This window comes from Littorina saxatilis, linkage group LG16, assembly GCF_037325665.1.
Source record: "Littorina saxatilis isolate snail1 linkage group LG16, US_GU_Lsax_2.0, whole genome shotgun sequence".
NCBI lineage: Eukaryota > Metazoa > Mollusca > Gastropoda > Littorinimorpha > Littorinidae > Littorina > Littorina saxatilis.
In genome coordinates, this window is record NC_090260.1 from 22,886,493 (window position 1) to 22,899,582 (window position 13,090).

Consider the following 13,090-nt stretch of genomic DNA (forward strand, 5'->3'; position numbering starts at 1 on the left):
GTCACACCTATTAACCCCAGGATGAACTTCACTCCAGACTTGCCGGGTGTTGCCAATCACAGACGAGGATGATGAGGACTTCCTGGTCACGTGCAATTAACCCAAGGAAGTTCAACTTTACTCCAGACCTGTCGGATCTGATCAATCACCGATGATGAAGACATCTATGTCTCGGACACTAACCACAGGGTGAAGAGCTAACCGGACCTGTCCGATCTGGACGCCTACTGCTGGCACGCAAAGACTGCAGGAGAGCGGCAGGACAGCGCAGGTCCCTCTTTGCCCGAGGATCCCTTAACAGATGGCCAGCACAGGCTGGTTGAGCCGGTAGCTCCAGTGCCGAGGAGGGTGAGGGGGATGAGGGACAGGCCGGTGCCTTACAACAGACTTAATGTAACTGTAACGTTGGCATGACTGATCACCATAGAGCACTGTCTTGTGACTGTAACGTTGGCATGACTGATCACCATAGAGCACTGTCTTGTGACTGTAACGTTGGCATGACTGATCACCATAGAGCACTGTCTTGTGACTGCAACGTTGGCATGACTGATCACCATAGAGCAGTGTCTTGTGACTGTAATGTTGACATGACTGATCACCATAGAGCAGTCTTGTGACTGTAATGTTGGCATGACTGATCACCATAGAGCAGTCTTGTGACTAAGTGTAACGTTGACATGACTGATCACCATAGAGCACTGTCTTGTGACTAACGTTGGCATGACTGATCACCATAGAGCACTGTCTTGTGACTGTAACGTTGGCATGACTGATCACCATGGAGCAGTGTCTTGTGACTGTAACGTTGACATGACTGATCACCATACAACACTGTCTTGTGACTGTAATGTTGGCATGACTGATCACCATAGAACACTGTCTTGTAACTGTAACGTTGGCATGACTCACAGATCACCATAGCTGTCTTGTGACTGTGACTTTTGCACTAGCGGCGGACTACGTTCAGTTTCATTCTGTGAGTTCTACAGCTTGACTAAATGTAGTAATTTCGCCTTACGTGACTTGTTTTTTTTTTTCTTCTTTTTTTGCTGCAGTCACGTAGGCCATCTCCAGTTATACACTTTTGAACAAACCGTTATCATATGACTGCCTGCGGTTGAATGACGCATCTTAGCGAAGCAGTAGAAGATCTTTGTGTGGATGATGCTCAAAGCTCATTTCCCTGTGTATGACGCTCAATGCTCATTTCCCTGTGTATGACGCTCAATGCTCATTTCCCCGTTTCAGAGGACCTGAGAGAGTTTGTTAAAAATCTTGAGGACCTGGAGGCGGCAAGGGCACCATCTCCCGCCTCCAGCTTGCCGCCTCCCCCGAGTCCTCCGAGTCCTCCGAGTTCTCTGAGCTCTCCAGTGCCAGCCCCATTGCCATCGCCAGCCCTATCGCCATCGCCAGCCCCATCGCCGTCACCAGCCCCATTGCCATCGCCAGCCCCATTGCCAGCCCTATCGCCATCGCCAGCGCCAGCCCTATCGCCATCGCCAGCCGCATCACCAGCGCCAGCCCCATCGCCAGCCCCATCAACCTCAGTGAAAAGACCCGCTCTGTTTTATAATACAAGCAGTGGTAAGTTTGCTTTGCAATGCATCTCTATTCTACCATTGTAGTCTTGTCTTATTTCTCTGATAGAAATAATCTGCTTGGAGAATACTACATGGCTTGGTGTGTCATACTAAATTTTATACACAAGTGGTTTTTTTAAATATTTAACTGTGAGGGAAAGCGAGCTCGTCGCTATTTGAAAAAGCATACAACACTGTCTTGTGACTGTGACGTTGACATGACTGATCACCATACAACACTGTCTTGTGACTGTAACGTTGGCACGACTGATCACCATACAACACTGTCTTGTGACTGTGACGTTGGCATGACTGATCACCATAGAGCAATCTTGTGACTGTGACGTTGGCACGACTGATCACCAGAGCAGTCTTGTGACTGTAACGTTGGCACGACTGATCACCATACAACACTGTCTTGTGACTGTAACGTTGGCTGCTGATGACTGATCACCATAGAACACTGTCTTGTGACTGTAACGTTGGCTGCAGATGACTGATCACCAGAGAACACTGTCTTGTGACTGTAACGTTGGCATGACTGATCACCATAGAGCACTGTCTTGTGACTGTAACTTTGGCATGACTGATCACCATAGAGCAGTCGTGTGACTGTAACTTTGGCATGACTGATCACCATAGAGCAGTCTTGTGACTGTAACGTTGGCATGACTGATCACCATAGAACACTGTCTTGTGACTGTAACGTTGGCATGACTGATCACCATACAACACTGTCTTGTGACTGTGACGTTGACATGACTGATCACCATACAGCACTGTCTTGTGACTGTAACGTTGGCATGACTGATCACCATAGAACACTGTCTTGTGACTGTAATGTTGGCATGACTGATCACCATACAACACTGTCTTGTGACTGTAACGTTGGCATGACTGATCACCATAGAGCAGTCTTGTGACTGTAACGTTGACATGACTGATCACCATACAACACTGTCTTGTGACTGTGATGTTGGCATGACTCGGATCACCATACAACACTGTCTTGTGAATGTGACGTTGGCATGACTGATCACCATAGAACACTGTCTTGTGAATGTGACGTTGGCATGACTGATCACCATAGAACAGTTCAGAGAGGGATCTACTGTGTACTGTTATCCATCTCTTTTTTCAACTGCTCTACCAGGAACCAAAATGTCCTGGGAGTCTTTGGCACAACACTGTGGACACTTTGGCTGGACACATGGGGACACTTTGGCTGGACACATGGGGACACTTTGGCTGGACACATGGGGACACTTTGGCTGGACACATGGGGACACTTTGGCTGGACACATGGGGACACTTTGGCTGGACACATGGGGACACTTTGGCTGGACACATGGGGACACTTTGGCTCAGAACTTAAATGGCCGATTGCAAGATTTTTCCCTTTCTCAGTTTGGTACACAGCAAGATAATAAAATATTTATAGGACCCAGTGTTAACCTGTTGGTCATCTCAGGGTGACATGTTTTTTGTGTTATTTTCTTCTTTAAATGAAGACCGCATCAAGCTGTTTTCTTTCAGTTTCAGTGTGGTACACAACAAGATGATATAATGTTTATTAGACCCTGTCAACCAATTGGTCATCTCAGGGTGACATTGTGTTCTTTTCTTTTTGTTATCAGTCCGTTTTCAGTGTGATGTGACGTGTGTAAAATCTGGAACAGTTGATAATGATGCCAAATTCACATCTCTCCTTTTGAGAGAAGACACTGAGGACTGTCAGGCTACGTCACTATCAGATGCAACACGGTCCAGCCCGCCCTCAATCCCATCCAAACCAGCAGATATAATATTTATAACACCTTGTCAAGATGATATGGTATTTATAACACCCTGTCCTGTCAAGATATGATATTTTTAACACCCAGTCAAAATGATAACATGTACAGTATTTATAACACCTTGCCAAGATGATATGGTATTTATAACACCTTGCCAAGATGATATAATATCTACAACAGTCCCTGTCAAAATGATACAAGTGTGCATCTGAGTAAATATAGAGTGAAATAGATATAAATGGAGCAGCAAGGCATTCTGTAAAAGCCCACTGTTAACGTTTGGGAATCAATCATTGAAAGAAAATCATAAATGCTGATTAGTCACATGACAAGTTTGAAGTTTACTGCAAGTTTGGAACACCCACTTCCCCATGTTCTTGAAAACTGGTCCAAGATAAAATCTTTTAGATATGATTGTAATGTACATGTATACAAACTTGCTGAAAATCAAGTATTCTTCATTTATTTATTTATTTATTATATGTTGATATATTGATAACACACTGTCAACCTTCTGGTCATGTTGATATATTGATAACACCCTGTCAACCTTCTGGTCATGTTGATATATTGATAACACCCTGTCAACCTTCTGGTCATGTTGATATATTGATAACACCCTGTCAACCTTCTGGTCATGTTGATATATTGATAACACCCTGTCAACCTTCTGGTCATGTTGATATATTGATAACACCCTGTCAACCTTCTGGTCATGTTGATATATTGATAACACCCTGTCAACCTTCTGGTCATGTTGATATATTGATAACACCCTGTCAACCTTCTGGTCATGTTGATATATTGATAACACACTGTCGACCTTCTGGTCATTTCAAGGTCACAGTTTTCTTTTGCATTTTTTGGTTTTTCTATCAGTCTGTTTTCTCTCTGATGTGACCAAGTGCGTATCGTATGGGATTATCACTGTCCTTCATGCCCGGTGTGCTACTTTAAGCAAACAGTCAAGAAAGCTGTTGTTGACCTCGGTATGAGATAACAGGGTTGAAGTACGTATAAACATTTTTTAATTTCATTTCATAAGTATGTGACTCATCATGTGTGGCATCAATAGTATAATATTTTTCCCTTCCACATAAGTTATGACATTGATGATTGTAGCATAAACCATGACAATTAAGACTGTATTACTGTTTGGTGATTATGAGGTATTCTAAGCATTTCAGATCATTATGTATCATCTCTTTCAAATAAGTTCAATAATATCAAGGATTCCACCTGTAATATTCAAGTGTACTATGCTAGTGTTTAGTTTTGAAAGAATCCAATCCGCAAAGTACTGTTTGGCCCATGCTATTTGCTTTGTGGTTTTCAACAATCTACTAAAGTATTTAGAGAACACATGTGTACCGTTCAGCCCTTGGCTGTTTGCTTTGTTTTAAGTCATAGGCGGTTTGCTTTGTGGTTTTAAACTGTAATAAAGTGTTCAGAAAACCCACGAGTACTGTTCAACCCATGGCTGTTTGCTTTGCTTTAAGTCATAGGAGGTTTGCTTTGTGGTTTTATTCTGTAATAAAGTTTTCTGAAAACCCATAAGTACTGCATGTTCAGCCCATGGGTGTTTGCTTTGTTCAGCCCTCGGCTGTTTGCTTTTCAACAGAATACTAAAGTTTTGAGAGAACCCACAAGTACTGCTCACCCCTCGGCTGTTTGCTTTTCAACAGAGTACTAAAGTTTTGAGAGAACACGCATACCGCTCAGCCCTCGGCTGTTTGCTTTTTAACAGAGTACTAAAGTTTTGAGAGAACACGCATACTGTTCAGTCCCTACTGCTTTCTTTACGCATTTTAACAATGTACTGAAAAATGAAAAAAATGAAAAAAAGACCATTACAATAATGTATCTGAAACGGTCTTGTAACCTATTACAAGAAGTTCTAATGTAACACTTTTTAACCTACCATCCCCCCCCCCCCCACACACACACACACAAACACATATAGCTATCTTAAAAAAACCTGTCTGAAAGATAACATACTTTAAAACTACAGTGTCACAAGCCTGGCAGCTGAGCTTCTTCAAGACGTCTAGGAAAAACACGAACCACGTCAGATTACCAATGCTAATGGGACTCGGGGTAGAAATAAAATTATTCTAGATTGACCAAAACAGGGAACTAAAAAGTTTTTAAGGGGTTCAATGTCATACAAGGGACCTAAAAACCCCAAACAGCGAACAAAAAGATGGCGTACAGGGTTCAGGGACAAAAAGATGGCGTACAGGGTTCAGGGACAACAAGATGGCTTACAGGGTTCAGGGACAACAAGATGGCTTACAGGGTTCAGGGACAAAAAGATGGCTTACAGGGTTCAGGGACAAAAAGATGGCTTACAGGGTTCAGGGACAAAAAATACAAACAAAAAGATGGCTTACAGGGTTCAGGGACAAAAAGATGGCTTACAGGGTTCAGGGACAAAAAGATGGCTTACAGGGTTCAGGGACAAACAATACAAACAAAAAGATGGCTTACAGGGTTCAGGGACAAAAAGATGGCTTACAGGGTTCAGGGACAACAAGATGGCTTACAGGGTTCAGGGACAAAAAGATGGCTTACAGGGTTCAGGGACAAACAGATGGCTTACAGGGTTCAGGGACAAAAAGATGGCGTACAGGGTTCAGGGACAACAAGATGGCTTACAGGGTTCAGGGACAACAAGATGGCTTACAGGGTTCAGGGACAAAAAGATGGCTTACAGGGTTCAGGGACAAAAAGATGGCTTACAGGGTTCAGGGACAAACAATACAAACAAAAAGATGGCTTACAGGGTTCAGGGACAAAAAGATGGCTTACAGGGTTCAGGGACAAAAAGATGGCTTACAGGGTTCAGGGACAAACAATACAAACAAAAAGATGGCTTACAGGGTTCAGGGACAAAAAGATGGCTTACAGGGTTCAGGGACAAAAAGATGGCTTACAGGGTTCAGGGACAAAAAGATGGCTTACAGGGTTCAGGGACAAACAGATGGCTTACAGGGTTCAGGGACAAAAAGATGGCTTACAGGGTTCAGGGACAAAAAGATGGCTTACAGGGTTCAGGGACAAACAGATGGCTTACAGGGTTCAGGGACAAAAAGATGGCTTACAGGGTTCAGGGACAAAAAGATGGCTTACAGGGTTCAGGGACAAAAAGATGGCTTACAGGGTTCAGGGACAAAAAGATGGCTTACAGGGTTCAGGGACAAAAAGATGGCTTACAGGGTTCAGGGACAAAAAGATGGCTTACAGGGTTCAGGGACAAAAAGATGGCTTACAGGGTTCAGGGACAAAAAGATGGCTTACAGGGTTCAGGGACAAAAAGATGGCTTACAGGGTTCAGGGACAAAAAGATGGCTTACAGGGTTCAGGGACAAAAAGATGGCTTACAGGGTTCAGGGACAAAAAGATGGCTTACAGGGTTCAGGGACAAAAAGATGGCTTACAGGGTTCAGGGACAAAAAGATGGCTTACAGGGTTCAGGGACAAAAAGATGGCTTACAGGGTTCAGGGACAAAAAGATGGCTTACAGGGTTCAGGGACAAAAAGATGGCTTACAGGGTTCAGGGACAAAAAGATGGCTTACAGGGTTCAGGGACAAAAAGATGGCTTACAGGGTTCAGGGACAAAAAGATGGCTTACAGGGTTCAGGGACAAAAAGATGGCTTACAGGGTTCAGGGACAAAAAGATGGCTTACAGGGTTCAGGGACAAAAAGATGGCTTACAGGGTTCAGGGACAAACAATACAAACAAAAAGATGGCTTACAGGGTTCAGGGACAAACAATACAAACAAAAAGATGGCTTACAGGGTTCAGGGACAAAAAATACAAACAAAAAGATGGCTTACAGGGTTCAGGGACAAAAAATACAAACAAAAAGATGGCTTACAGGGTTCAGGGACAAACAATACAAACAAAAAGATGGCTTACAGGGTTCAGGGACAAAAAATACAAACAAAAACAACCCGAACAACAAAAAAGACAGTAACAAACATCAAAACAATCACACAAAAAAGATGTTTACGGGACCTAAGAAGAAAGAAAAAAACGGTTTACTGGAATCAGGGGCCTTTAACAAACACAACAAAACCAACAAATTACACACATACAAACATAAAACGAGGTTTACGGGTTTCAACGCCACGCCAGGGACCTTAAACAGCAACAAGAAATAAAACAAAAAAACGGTTTACAGGAATCAAGGACCTTTAACAAAAACAACAAAACCAACAAATTACACACATACAAACACAAAACGAGGTTTACGGGATTCAACGCCACGCCAGGGACCTTAAACAGCAACAAGAAATAAAACTAAAACAAAAAATAGTTTGGGGACCTTCAACTAAAGACAAAAACAAGCTTTATGGGAATCAAGTCTTGCCACAGACCTTTAACCCTGTGGCCCCCCCCCCCCCAAATCATAGGAAAAACAAAACAGTTTATGGGGTTTAACAAGTGACTTAACAAAATAAAAAATAAAAAATATTGTAAAAAAAAAAAAAAATAAAAACAAATAAAAAAAACAAAGTAGAAACACCATGGGGTTTTTACATGGTTCGATGCTTTACGGGATGGTGCTCCTAGATGCTCAACTACCAGGCTACGGCCAACATGCTGACAATAAACCCACCCCAATTACCACCCTCTAACTACCCTAGGCTTTTAACAAAAAATGAAACAGAAAGAAGAAAAGCCAGACACACACACATACTCAGACCTGTTTACCCTAAACCCGAGGCAAGAGTACTTTCCAAAAAAGTTGAGTGTATTTTTCAAAAAGTTGGTGTACTTTGCAAGCAAAGCCATATATGAGCTAGGGAAAATGTACGCGTGGGTGCAAACGTGTTTGTGTAAGAATTGCATGTCTTGTGAACACCTTCAGAATTTAACTCCTTCCAATACAACAGGGATAAAACAATTGTATTTAACTGTCAGTTTGTAGCATTATAACCAGTGTCTTCCAAACAGATTGATAATGAAAAGATGAACTTGCCACTGTGACTGACAGCTGCATCTGTTCAGTCTTCTCCCCTTTGGCTTTGCTCAAAAGTTAATCTTGTTGTCTTCATACTTGTGTTACTCTCACAAAAGTGGTTGACAGTGGCAAGTTCATTTTTACAATCATCTCTGAAAACATTGCTTCAGCACGGACTACAGGCTTTTCTTCTGGCAGGATTTGCTTTGCGGGAATGAACTTCATAATTCCTTGGCAGCTGTCAGCGGATTTCTTTGCAGCAACATTGTCCATGTGAGTTTTGGAACTGCAGTGTCGTTCGATGTCATATTTCCCGGCATCAGTGGGCAACGGAGAAATCCGATTTACAATACTTGCAGTGTGCATGACTTTTTCCCATTCCCGGCATCAGTGGGCAACGGAGAAATCCGATTTACAATACTTGCAGTGTGCATGACTTTTTCCCAAAGAAGACTCTACAATTCCTGGCTCTTTCTTGTATTTCTCCAAGAAAATCTGCCGTTTCTGCTGTTTAGACTTGGTACAGTCATCCGAAACTGTAACATTTTTCCGCTTCGTTTTGCCACGATTGTCCAGACGATCGCACGTGCCAACAACTGAACGAGGTTTCTACAGCTGAAGATTCGCTGTCATGGTTATCTCCCTTAGACCGAAACCGGTATCAGTTGTACCATCCCGTAATCAGCACTGGCCCACGATTGTCCAGACGATCGCACGTGTCAACAACTGAACGAGGTTTCCACAGCTGAAGATTCGCTGTCATGGTTATCTCCCTTAGACCGAAACCGGTATCAGTTGTACCATCCCGTAATCAGCACACCAACACCGGAAAACGTATTCTAGACTTTTTCTTATGCGTATTTTGTGCGTGTGTCGCGTATTATGCGTACTGATAAAAATTTGGCGTACAAAATACGCCCAAATCGTACTGGTAAACAGGTCTGCATACTACATGTACAAATTCAGACAGAATCGCTCTGCCTCTGGTCTATCGTAAACGATGTAGGTGAACCATATAGGCAAGGGAGATCATTCAGTCAGTACCGTTCTATCTCGAGGGTTTCATCCACAAGTGCGCCTTTGCACCATTGGCGCATAACATCTCAAAATGTCCCATTGCAATTCCCTTCAGTGCATCAAAGAGTGCACTGAAATTATGTACCACTGTCCCCCCCCCCCCCCCCCCCCCTGCACACTTCAAGGGAGTTCAGTGTTCGGAATGACATCAAACCAACGAGCGCCAAGCCTAGCAACTTACGAGTTTGTGAAATGCACTTTGATAGGCTTTCAAAATGTAATTCATGCAATCCTAAAACATCTGTGCTTGCGCGCTTACCTCTGTGGAAACTGTCAACAGAAACAATATGAAGGGGACAAATGTCCCATTTTCTTTTTCTTCCAGGCTAAACCCTGAGCCTCTTAAACTAGTCTGTGGCGAAGGGTTTGGTAGCACAAGGGAGATCATTCAGACAATAGGCCTACAGCTCTGACTCTAAAACTAGTCTGTTGCAAAGGGCGTAGGAGAACAAGGGAGATCATTCAGACAGTGCAGTTCTGCCTCTGAAACCAGTCTATCGCAAAGGGCGTTGGAGAACAAGGGAGATCATTCAGACAGTGCAGTTCTGCCTCTGAAACCAGTCTATCGCAAAGGGCGTTGGAGAACAAGGGAGAACATTCAGACAGTGCAGTTCTGCCTCTGAAACCAGTCTATCGCAAAGGGCGTAGGAGAACAAGGGACATCATTCAGACAGTGCAGTTCTGCCTCTGAAACCTAAGTCTATCGCAAAGGGCAAGGGAGATCATTCAGACAGTGCAGTTCTGCCTCTGAAACTAGTCTGTTGCAAAGGGCAAGGGAGATCATTCAGACAGTGCAGTTCTGCCTCTAAAACTAGTCTGTTGCAAAGGGCAAGGGAGATCATTCAGACAATGCAGTTTTGCCTCTAAAACTAGTCTGTTGCAAAGGGCAAGGGATATCATTCAGACAGTGCAGTTCTGCCTCTGAAACTAGTCTGTTGCAAAGGGCAAGGGAGATCATTCAGACAGTGCAGTTCTGCCTCTGAAACCAGTCTATCGCAAAGGGTGTAGGAGAACAAGGGAGATCATTCAGACAGTGCAGTTCTGCCTCTGAAACTAGTCTGTCGCGAAGGGCATTGTAGAACAAGGGGAATCTTTCAAACAGTACGGCTCGGCCTCTGAAACTAGTCAATCGCAAAGGGCGTACTTGGAGAACAAGGGGAATCTGCCTATGAAACTAGCCTGTCACAAACGGTGTGGGTGAATAATGCAGGGAATGAAAATAATTCAGAGAGTATCATTCAAGAGGGTTGACCAGTAGACCAGTTGAAACCACCTAACCTACTTGAACGCCACAGCAGATAGCTGACAGTGGACCAAGCTAGAACACCCATACACTTCTTACAACAAGCAGTTGACTAAATTGTTGACATGTATCTGAACTCACTATCAGTATCATAGAATACAAGATCAACAAGCAGTTGAACGCACTACCATACCATACAAGATCAACTGAAGCGTAACATTGTTTAACTGAGCAGTAGTAGCAATGACAGATCACAACAGTATAAATGATAACTCAAACACAGTATCACACTATATGACCTGAACTGAAGCATGATAACGTTAAACTGTGTTGTATCAATCATAACGTGTTTTTTTTTTCAGAATGACATTGGAAATGACATTTGCATAACAGACAATAAATCATTAGAGGAAACAAAGTGCTTTCACGACCTGTTGTATGTTTCCATGCGGGCAGACGAGTGTTGTCAGAAGGTGTGGTTGAAGTTCCCATGACGTGTGACGACCAATCACGAACGTGTCGCACAATGAAAGTCAGTGTTCTTGAGGCGGATCGAAGTCGACAATGCTGTCATCAAAGTAGAGGACCTCAGTCGCCAGTCACACCGGCGCTCCACTCTCCTGTCATGGTCACAGCCAGTGGGGGTCACAGCCAGTGAGTGTCACAGCCAGTAGGGGTCACAGCCAGTGGGGGTCACAGCCAGTGGGAGTCACAGCCAGTAGGGGTCACAGCCAATAGGAGTCACAGCCAGTAGGGGTCACAGCCAGTGGGGGTCACAGCCAGTGGGGGTCACAGCCAGTGGGGGTCACAGCCAGTGAGTGTCACAGCCAGTGGGGGTCACAGCCAGTGGGGGTCCAGTGAGTGTCACAGCCAGTGGGGGTCACAGCCAGTGGGGGTCACAGCCAGTGAGTGTCACAGCCAGTGATTGTCACAGCCAGTGGGGGTCACAGCCAGCAAGTGTCACAGCCAGTGGGGGTCACAGCCAGTGGGGGTCCAGTGAGTGTCACAGCCAGTGGAGGTCACAGCCAGTGGGGGTCACAGCCAGTGGGGGTCACAGCCAGTGGGGGTCACAGCCAGCGAGTGTCACAGCCAGCGAGTGTCACAGCCAGTGGGGGTCACAGCCAGTGAGTGTCACAGCCAGTGGGGGTCACAGCCAGTAGGGGTCACAGCCAGTGAGTGTCACAGCCAGTAGGGGTCACAGCCAGTGTGGGTCACAGCCAGTGGGGGTCACAGCCAGTGAGTGTCACAGCCAGTAGGTAACTTGGAGGACTAATGGGGACTACCGCCAACAAAAAGGCGACAGACGGAGGCTCCGCAAGGCCAGTCGGGTCAGGAGATGGGGTGACGCGCAAGGCCAGTCGGGTCAGGAGATGGGGTGACGCGCAAGGCCAGTCGGGTCAGGAGATGGGGTGACGCGCACAGCCCGTAGCGGAGCAGGAACAACAGAAGCGGGATCGCATGAACAGCCAAGCCGGCCGACCAACCGGATGATGAGGACCCCACGATCGACCTGAGGCGCTCCCCAGGAGCAAGAACTCACTCCGAACCGTCAAGACCTGGTAGCGTGGATGACGCCCACTGGCAGGCAGAGCGGCAGAGAGAGCAAGAGGAGGCCAAGGTAAGTCCAGCGCCCCTTCAAGCCAGAGGACCCAGTACAAGTAGACCAACCAATACAAGCAGAACACAGAACCAGTAGCTCGGGCGACAATGAAGAGGGAAGGCGAAGGAAAGGATACGCTGATGCCCAGCATGCCACCCCATAGACTGGGTGCATCATTCTTTATTCACTATGAAATGATCTCTTTGAGACACGTCATAGTGGGTTATTTACTGTTAAAATCTAAATGTAAATTATTTCTTTGAGACACATCATAGTGGTTATTTACTGTTAAAATCTAAATGTAAATTATTTCTTTGAGACACATCATAGTGGTTATTTACTGTTAAAATCTAAATGTAAATTATTTCTTTGAGACACATCATAGTGGTTATTTACCGTTAAAATCTAAATGTAAATTATTTCTTTGAGACACATCATAGTGGTTATTTACCGTTAAAATCTAAATGTAAATTATTTCTTTGAGACACATCATAGTGGTTATTTACTGTTAAAATCTAAATGTAAATTATTTCTTTGAGACACATCATGGTGTATCATTTACTATTGCGAGCATTTAAACTTTTCTGAAAATGTTACAATCTTTTATTCTTGTTGGTGTGCTCATAAGTTATGCTTTTGGAAGCTTTCAAAAAAATAATCTAGCAGAATTTTGTTTTGGTTATTAACTACAAACAACCAACCAGCACTACAAAAAAAGTAAAAAAACAACAAAACAAAACAAAAAACAAAGCCAACCATAACCAACCACATTACTCACCCGGCGCTTCCGGACGGCCAGAGCTTAAGGTGTGAACCGA

General features: G+C 44.3%; 1 protein-coding gene across 1 annotated transcript; it reads left to right on the plus strand.

The window, feature by feature from the left end:
- The first annotated feature begins 301 nt into the window (after positions 1-301).
- On the plus strand, positions 302-11,832 carry LOC138949929 (uncharacterized). The gene is made up of 3 exons (XM_070321713.1): positions 302-314; positions 1,284-1,550; positions 11,516-11,832. The coding sequence occupies exons 1-3, from the start codon at positions 302-304 to the stop codon at positions 11,830-11,832; spliced, it is 597 nt and encodes a 198-aa protein (XP_070177814.1).
- Positions 11,833-13,090: the final 1,258 nt, after the last annotated feature.

Bases quoted from the DNA above. Each gene is read 5' to 3' on its own strand.
- LOC138949929 (XM_070321713.1), top strand. The intron at 1,551-11,515 runs GTGAAAAGACCC...TGGGGGTCACAG, and splicing joins CGCCAGCCCCATCAACCTCA to CCAGTGGGGGTCCAGTGAGT.